We start from the raw sequence: 9,402 nt of genomic DNA on the forward strand, positions 1-9,402 counted from the left end.
CCGAAAAGCCTTTTTGAAATCTGACACGTTGGCTGGATTCACGACAAGTGTAGCTTTAATTTGGTATATTGCATGTGTGATTTCATGACAATTTGATTTTTATAGTAATTTATTTGAATTCGGCGCTCTGCATTTTCACTGGCTTTTGGCCAGGTGGGACGCTACTATCCCACATATTCTAGAGAGGTTAACGTGAGCATCACTGACATGATGTCAGCTGGTCCTTTTGTGGCAGGGCTGAAATGAAGTGGAAATGTTTTTGGGGGATTCAGTTAATTTGCATGGCAAATTGCAATTCATCTGATCACTCTTCATAACATTCTGGAGTATATGCATATTAACATCATACAAACTGAGGCAGCAGAATGAAAATTAATATTTGTGTCATTCTCAACTTTTGGCCACGACTGTACAATATCCGCACATTATTCTTTAAAAAAATATTCTAGCTCTGTCAGTTTGGTTGTAGATCATTGCTAGGACAGCCATTAGCAAGTATTGGCACAGAGTTTCATGCTGATTTAAGTTCAAACTGTAACTAGGCCACTCAGGAACATTCAACGTCATCAAAAAGTATTCACAACATTTTGTTTTGTTACAGCCTGAATTGAAAATAGATTAAATGTATATTTTTTAGTCACTGAAATTCACACAATACCTCAATGTCAAAGTGAAAATATGTTTTACAAATCAAGAAAAAATTAAAAGCTGTGGGCCTCCCGGGTGGCGCATCGCAGTGCTGGCTGTGCCACCAGAGACACTGGGTTCGCGCCCAGGCTCTGTCGCAGCCGGCCACAACCGGGAGGTCCGTGGGGCGTCGCACAATTGGCCTAGCATCGTCTGGGTTAGGGAGGGTTTGGCTGGAAGGGATATCCTTGTCTCATTGCGCACTAGCGACTCCTGTGTCGGGCCAGGTGCACAGTGTTTCCTCCGACACATTGGTGCGGCTGGCTTCCGGGTTGGATGTGCGCTGTGTTAAGAAGCAGTGCGGCTTGGTTGGGTTGTGTTTCGGAGGACGCATGGCTTTCGACCTTCGTCTCTCCCGAGCCCGTACGGGAGTTGTAGCAATGAGACAAGATAGTAACTACTAACAATTGGATACCACGAAATTGGGGAGAATTTAGTTTTTTTAAATAAATACATTTAAAATGAAAAGCTATAATGTTTTGAGTCAGTATTTAACCCCTTTGTTATAGCAAGCCTTAGCTTAACAAATGTAGCTTAACAAGTCACATAAGTGTTAAACATGATAGTTGAATGACTACCTCTTCTCTGTACCCCACACAAAATTCTGTAAGGTCACTCAGTCGAGCAGTGAATTTCAAACACAGATTCAATCAAAGACCAGGGAGATTTTCCAATACCTCGCAAAGGGCACCTATTGGTAGATACATTTTTTTTTTAAAGCAGACCTTGAATGTCCTTTTGAGTATGGTGAATCAATATAAAATGTGGATGTGGTATCAATACACCTAGTCACTACAAAGATACAGGTGTCCTGCCTAACTCAGTTGCAGGAGAAGAAGGAAACTGCTCAGGGATCTTCCCATGAAGTCAATGGGAATTTTGAAACAGTTAGAATATAATGGCTGTGATAGGAGAAAACTGAGGATGGATCAACATTGTAGTTACGCCACAATACTAACCTAATTGACAGAGATGTACAGAATACAAATATTCCAAAACATGCATCCTGTTTGCAATAAGGCACTAAAGCAAAACTGCAAAAATATTTGCCTAGGAAATTAACTTTATGTCCTGAATTCAAAGCGCTTTGTTTGTGGCAAATCCAACACATCACCGAGTACCACTCCTCCTATTTTCAGGTGGCTGCATCATGTTATGGGTAAGCTTGTAATCATTAAGGACTCTGGAGTTTTTCCCCAGTATAAAAAATAAACATAATGAAGCTAAGCACAGGCACAGTCTGCTTTACACCAGATACTGGGAGATTAATTCACCTTTCAGAAGGACAATAACCTAAAACACAAAGCCAAATCTACATTTGAAGTTGAAGCAACATTGAAGTGGCTTACTAAGACAGGGAATGTTTTTGAGTGGTCGAGTTACAGTTTTTACCTAAATCTAACTGAAAATCTATGTCAAGACCTGAAAATATTTGTCTAGCAAGAATTAACAACCAATTAGACAGAGCTTGAAGAATTTTGAAAATAACATAAAAATGTTACACAATCCAGGTGTGGAAAGCACTTAAGAGACTTAGCCAGAAAGACTCACAGCTGTAATTGCTGCCAAAGGTGCTTCTACAAAGTATTGGGTGTGTAATGTAAGAGATATTTCTTCATTTTATTTTCAATAAATTTGCAAACATTTCTAGAAACATGTTTTCAGTTTGTCATTATGGGGTAGTGTGTGCAGATGGGTGAGGGAAAAAACGAATAAATGTTGAATTCAGGTTGTAGCACAAAATGTGGAATACGTAAGGGTATGAACACTTTCTGAAGACACTGCATATTTGGCCTTGTGTTTTGGGTTATTGTCCTGCTGAAATGTCAATTTGTCTCCCAGTGTCTGTCGGAAAGCAGACAACCAGGTTTCCTCTAGGACTTTGCCTGTGCTTAGCTCTAATCCACAATTTGATCCTAAAAATAAAATAACAAATAAAATGACTCCCTAGTCCTTGCCAATGACAAGCATACCCATAACATAATGCAGCCACCACCATGCTTGAAAATATGATGAGTTGTACTAATTGATGTGTTGAATTTGGTGCTTTGTATTCAGGACATACGGTTCATTTCTTTGCCACATTTTCTGCAGTTTTACTTTAGTGCCTTACAGGATGCATGTTCTGGAATATTTTTATTCTGTACAGCTTCCTTCTTTTTTTTTTTTTAGATTGTTATTGTGGAGTAACTTCACTGAAAAATAATATAAACACAACATGTAGTGTTGGTCCCATGCTTCAGGAGCTAAAAAACAAATCCCTGAAATATTCCATACACACAAGCACATAATCTTATTTTATTTATATAATCCATCTACACAACAACTGTTGCATATGAATAAGCTGATTAAACAGTATGATCATTACACAGGTGCACCTTGTGCTGGGGACAATAAAAGGCCACACAACAACGCCACAGATGTCTCAAGTTGAGGGAGCGTGTTATTGGCATGACTGCAGGAATGTCCACAAGAGCTGTTGCCAGAGAATGTAATGTTTATTTCTCTACCATAAGCTGCTTCCAACATCATTTTAGAGAATTTGGCAGTACTTACAACTGGCCACAAAACTGCAGACCACGTGTAACCATGCCAGCACGGACCTCCACATCCGGCTTCTTCACCTGCTGGATCATCTGTGGGGTGATGAGTATTGCTGCCTGTAAGAAAGCACTTTTATGGGGTAAAACTTATTCTGATTGGACCCCTGTCCAGTCATGTGAAATCCATAGATTAGGGCCTAATTAATTCATTTTAATTGACTGACTTTTATGAACTGTAACTCAATAAAATCTTTGAAATTGTTGCTTGTTGCGTTTGTATTTTTGTTCAGTATACAATGTTGATCCATCATCAGTTTTCTCCTATCACAGCCACTAAACTCTGTTTTACACCATTGGCCTCGGGGTGAAATCCCTGAGCAGTTTTCTTCCTCTCTAGCAACTGAGTTAAGGACACCTATATCTTTCTAGTGACTGGATGTATTGACTCACCATCCAAAGCATAATTAATAACATCACTATGCTCAAAGGGATATTCAATGTCTGTTTTTTTTACCCATCTACCAATAAATGTACTTTTTTTTAGGCATTGGAAAACCTCCCAGGTCTTTGTGGTTGACCGCGTTTGAAATTCACTGAGGGACTTTATAGATAATTGTATGTGTGGGTTACAGAGATGAGGTAGTGATTCAAAATCATGTTGAACACTATTATTGCACACAGTTTATGCAAGTTATGCGACTTGTTTTTAAAAAAATTACTCAACATATTTAGGCTTGCCATAACAAAGGGTTTAAATATGTATTGACTGAGTTTTTCGTTAATTAGTAAACATTTCTAAAAACACAATTCCACTTTGACATTTTGGGGTTGTGTGTGTAGGCCAGTGACACAAAATCTCAATCTAATCCAATTTAAATTCAGGCTGTCTAGGGGTGTGAATACTTTCTGAAGGCACTGAATAGACTCCTACATGTTTCAGAAACATGCATTTCATTCCCTTTGTCTCCAGAGTGAGATGTATAATGTCAGTCAGTCTGGTACACTTTAACATGTCCCAGAGGACAAGGACAGAATATTCACTAAGATTGAACCAGCTGCTCTTTCTATTCCACTTCTTGATTAAATGGCATGGCTCCTTTCACTCTGTGGAATAGGCTGTCTGTGTGTGTGTCTCTCAACTAGTGTTGAGCGCAAATAAATAAATAAAAACGGGGAGGAAATGTAGATTCCAGAATCTCATGCCCGCAATCTAAATAACCTTATTATGACCGACACACAGCACAGCACCCCACCCCCTCCACACACACACACTTGTGACAATCGTTCAGCTCCATGTGCCTGTGCTGCACTGAGAGAAGGGAGATAGCCATTCCATAGCGAGGTTAGCAGCGGGGTTAGCAGCAGCGTTATTAGGGTTATGGGCAGGGCATATTTATAGTCATGAATGCCATGAAAGAGAGCAGGTCTCAGGCTATTTCAGGCAGCTACTTACCCGTCTGACTGCAGCCCTCCTCTGCAAGTATACATACTTGTACACCAAATGACAATGGTATAAAAAACATATTTACAAAAACACACAGGGTATTAAAAGAGCAAAAAAAAACAGCAGATGGTTCCAAGAAAACCAATCATGATGTACACTGTGTTCACACACACACACACACACTACACAAACACACTATTGGCATGAATTCCTGGCAGTAAACAAATGACAGGTTGATCACTTCTGTTCCTCTCCTTTTATCTCAGGCCTGCTTTGTTTTACTGTTTATCTGAGGCACATTAGTCAGCAAACTGTTTGTCAAAAAAAGGAACATTGCCCCTCTCCACCCTCAACACACACACCACATACAAACCGCTGCCTGCATAACAAGACAACTACAGTAGGCAACACTTTTCAATCCAAATAATTAATTTAGGATATTTTTTTATTTTTACCACCAGAAATCCCAAATTTGTAACTTTTGTAAGATAAGAGAAAAGGGGTAACATGGTCACACAGACACACGAGAGGGGAAACTATCATTGTATTTTATCACACCAACTGACATACCTCTGTAGAGAAAAATAATTAATTGGCCGCCAACAGTCACTCACTGTTTGGAGATAGCTAGTAATTTGTATCTGGGACAATCCATTACATCATGAACAGCGTAGCAGCCTAGCTGTAGCAGCCTAGCAGTAGCCTCTGGTACCAATTTCAATGTCCAAAATCACAGGTGCGGTTCTTTAGTTAAATAAGCAATAAACATCCCATAATGGTTAGGGTCATGTCTAAAAATGCTCAGTTGCCCATTATTAGCCTAGTGGTTAAGAGCATTGGCCAAGTAACTGAAAGGTCGCCGGTTTGAATCCCCGAGCCAACTAGGTGACGAATCTGTTGAATGTGCCCTTGAGCAAGGCACTTAACCCAAATTGCTCCTGTAAGTCACTCTGGATAAGAGCGTCTGCTAAATGACTAAAAATGTCAAAGTAAATTATTTTGTCTAGAAGAGATCTCAGTGACTTTGAAAGAGGGGTCTCAAATGAGCATGGGGTTTAAAGGGTGTGCATGTCTCTGTCAGCAGATCTTAACCCAACTTGAAAACTTATGGGAAATTATGGAGCGGCACCTGAGACAGCATTTTCATCCACCATCAACACACCAAATTATGGAATTTCTCGTAGAGGAATGGTGTTGCATCCCTCCAATTATGTTCCAGAAACTTGTAGAATCTATGCCAAGGTGAATTGCAGCTATTCTGGCGGCACGTGGTAGTCCAAAGCCCTTTTAAGACACTGTTGGAGTTTCCTTAAGTTTTGGCAGTTACCTGTAGCTACACCAAAGGCAACTTGACACTAAACTCATTGCATGTCCAGTGATATGCTGACATGCTCCAATATGTGAATAAGCCTTTCTGAGTTGCTGTTGTGACTTCTATAACAGCGAGCTGTGTCGCTGTCCAATAATGCATTATGACAAAGGCCACGCTTCTGCCTCACTAGCGCCATACATGCGCGTGGATGGGTTTGGAACTGTGTGTGGGACATTTTAACTGACAAAATTGCAACACCGCGACAATCTGGGCATGTGAGTGTTTTTGAGGAATTGACTCAACGTCCATCCAGACATATTGCATTGCGTACAGGCCAACTCATGGGACAGAGGAGCTTTAGCGGAAGAACAGAAATGTTAGCAAGCTGCTAGCAAGCTAGATTTTGCTTGCTCAGCTCTTCGATAACCCCCGGAACACTTTCCACTGGCAATGTCACTAAACGAGGAATCAATAACAGTAAAATAACTCAATGACTGATATAATTTCCAAGAAATGAATCACAGAGGACACACGGCAAATGAGCTACATAATCACAAAACACGTTAACCTCCCCCCTTGCTACTTTCGCCCAATAAAGTTACACACACACACAGATGTATATATATATATATTTTTTTAAACAATACAAATAAATATAGAGTCCTTGTATGGACGGCTCACCGAAAAACGTTTGAAATTTGATTCAAGATGACTCATATCAAACTGTTAAAATGGTCCACGCTCCAAATTACACCAAATTGCCACGACCTCGGTGCTCAATATGAAATCAGTTCAAGCAGCTATCGATATGGTGTCTGACAGAAATAGTCGAACTCACTGCCAGACTCGTGACATGGCAATCGAATGTCAACTAAAACGGGCAGCAAGCCAACACCTTACAGAATCTAGAACGATACATTTTCATCGTATGACTGCATGCGCAAACGAGCCATTTATTATCTGACCAATTCAAATTGGTGGAAAAGCGGCGAAGCTATCCAAGCTGGATACAAAATATCCATCGTCGGTACACATTGTTGCAATTGATATTTAAGTTAAGTGTTTCATGCAAGTTCAAATGAAAATGAAAACACATTGGACGGTCAAATTACTCGTTGTTGGCTAACTACTTACTACTCGACCGTAAAATAAGTTTGCTACATCTAGCCAACTCGATAGCTAAAGAGCCACATGGAAGACAAGAGACGCCAAAAACAACGTATTAGCACAACTGGAAAAAATTAAACAAAGTCTAAAGAATTGAAAAGTTTCGATATAGCATTGTTTCTATTATAGCTTACCATTCCATAACGCAACGCTAGAACTCAGAGAACAAATGGGGGAAGTACAGTACATGTTGTTCGCTATTGAACTGCCATGCTGGCTGCTCGAGTTATCAGTCACTTCTCCCATTTATTTTGCGCTACCTTTCACCGTTCACAAAAACACATTAAAGCATTCCGTAATATCACACCAGTAAATAAATTAAAGACGCCTTTTCAAGTACTTACATTCATGCAAGCGTTGCCTGCAAAGAAGCAGTATGGCAGGAATTGTGTGTTCAGATGTCTGTCTCAGTGTCAGAGATCACATCGGCAGCTGCTTCCTCCATCCACGCAACGCGCAGATCACGCCGCACAGCAACGCTACCGAACCCCTCGCCGTCGCCAAGGCAACAAACCCACTTCAACCAATCATAACCCCTCCCATTCCATATCCCCTGGCAACTGCCGCAGCGCAGAAGCACATGGTTATTCTGTGGCGCTGCCGACGCGGACGCCACTCCATTTTCTTTTTTACTTTTTTTCTTATGAGTTCATTGTGTAGCCTACATAGAATATGGCATATTGTAAACTTAATTAAAATACAGAAAAAAACGCACAGTACATTTTTTGGGGTGTCTCCAAATAACACAGTTTATTTCAGCGGTTAGAATAAACTACACAGTATGTGGTGATGAAAGTGGGATTAAAGTAATAGAAGGCACCTGCGTCATTTTGGCGGGGGACTAGAAGGCATCTACGTCATTTTGGCGGGGGACTCCAGCCAGTGAGCGGTCATGATGATGGTACAATATAGCCTACTTTATCTGGACTAAGCAGTCTCTTCCGCTAGCAGATTAATTTGTAGTATATCTCTCCCTAAGCGCTGCAAACGGGTCATCATTAAAGGGACATGTTAAGCTTTGTAATGCCTCAATATGCAGCCAACACTAAAGAGACCCCTGATTTCAGTACATATGTGACTGATAGGCACAGCATTAGTCATGTAGACCTACAGTATAATGGAAAGGGCAGCATTATTTGTATTCTGGAGTCGACCCTATTACTCATTTGGTATGGGCCACTGTGCAACTCTCTTAGTATCAGTGAGTTTACACCAAACTGTAACTCTCACATCAATGTGATACCTGACCCCCTTTAGAGCTCCGCCTCCTCCCTCTGTTCTCCTTTAGTCATTTTTTATTTCACCTTTATTTAACCAGGTAGGCCAGTTGAGAACAAGTTTTCATTTACAACTGCGACCTGGCCAAGATCAAGCAAAGCAGTGCGACAAAAACAACAACATAGAGTTACACATGGGATAAACAAACGTACAGTCAATAACACAATAGAAAAAGTGTATGTACAGTGTGTGCATATGTAGTAAGATTAGGGAGGTAAGGCAATAAATAGGCCATAGAGGCAAAATAATTACAATGTAGCATTAACACTGGACTAACAGATGTGCAGATGATGATGTGCAAGTAGAGATACTGGGGTGCAAAAGAGCTTCAACAACAAAAAATAACATTATGGGGATGAGGTAGTTGGGTGTGCTATTTACAGATGGGCTGTGTACAGGTACAGTGATCTGTAAGCTGCTCTGACAGCTGATGCTTAAAGTTAGAGAGGGAGATATAAGTCTCCAGCTTCAGTGATTTTTGCAATTCGTTCCAGTCATTGGCAGCAGAGAACTGGAAGGAAAGACGGCCAAAGGAGGTGTTGGCTTTGGGGATCACCAGTGAAATATACCTTCTGGAGCGTGTGCTACGGGTGGGTGTTGCTATAGTAACCAATGAGCTGAGATAAGGCTGGGCTTTACCTCCTCCTCTGTCCACTTCGATCCTGTTTTTAGAACCTCTCTCAGAGAGATAACTCTGAAAGCTACCAAAGTAGCCTGCCCCATTAGATTTGATTTTCCTGCCAAAGTTCTTCTTTCAATGTGTCAAGTTCAAGGCTTATAATTTCTCTATTACCTTGTAATTAATGACCTACCTTTTTATTCACTTTGAAATGTCTTCCTACGCCATTGTTCTGTTTGGGATGTTGTAGTATTTACAATGCTTTTGCATCCTTCTAGTGGAAACACAGAAACACACCCTGTTTCACTTCATGCCCTTCAGTTAGTTCAACTGGACAAACAGGATCTTCTGT

General features: G+C 40.6%; 1 protein-coding gene across 7 annotated transcripts in view; it reads right to left on the bottom strand.

Annotated features, from left to right (window-relative positions):
* foxn2a (forkhead box N2a) overlaps window positions 1-7,715 on the bottom strand; it is a 50,761-nt gene extending 43,046 nt beyond the window's left edge. For 2 of the 7 annotated variants that reach the window (XM_090212960.1, XM_090212963.1), the window contains exons 1-2: window positions 7,498-7,646; window positions 3,244-3,347 (exon numbers count right to left, since the gene is read on the bottom strand). In XM_090212960.1, coding sequence (XP_090069086.1) covers window positions 3,244-3,298 — 55 coding nt within the window. In that variant the 5' untranslated portion in view covers window positions 3,299-3,347; window positions 7,498-7,646. Of the gene's footprint in view, window positions 1-3,243; window positions 3,348-6,667; window positions 6,872-7,497 lie in introns of those variants that run through there. The other 5 variants (XM_036956150.2, XM_036956152.2, XM_090212961.1 and 2 more) reach the window with 3 other exon arrangements.
* Between the last annotated feature and the right edge of the window lie 1,687 nt (window positions 7,716-9,402).

This window comes from Oncorhynchus mykiss, chromosome 20 (assembly GCF_057628025.1).
Source record: "Oncorhynchus mykiss isolate SJ-2025 chromosome 20, ASM5762802v1, whole genome shotgun sequence".
Classification (NCBI taxonomy): Eukaryota; Metazoa; Chordata; class Actinopteri; order Salmoniformes; family Salmonidae; genus Oncorhynchus; species Oncorhynchus mykiss.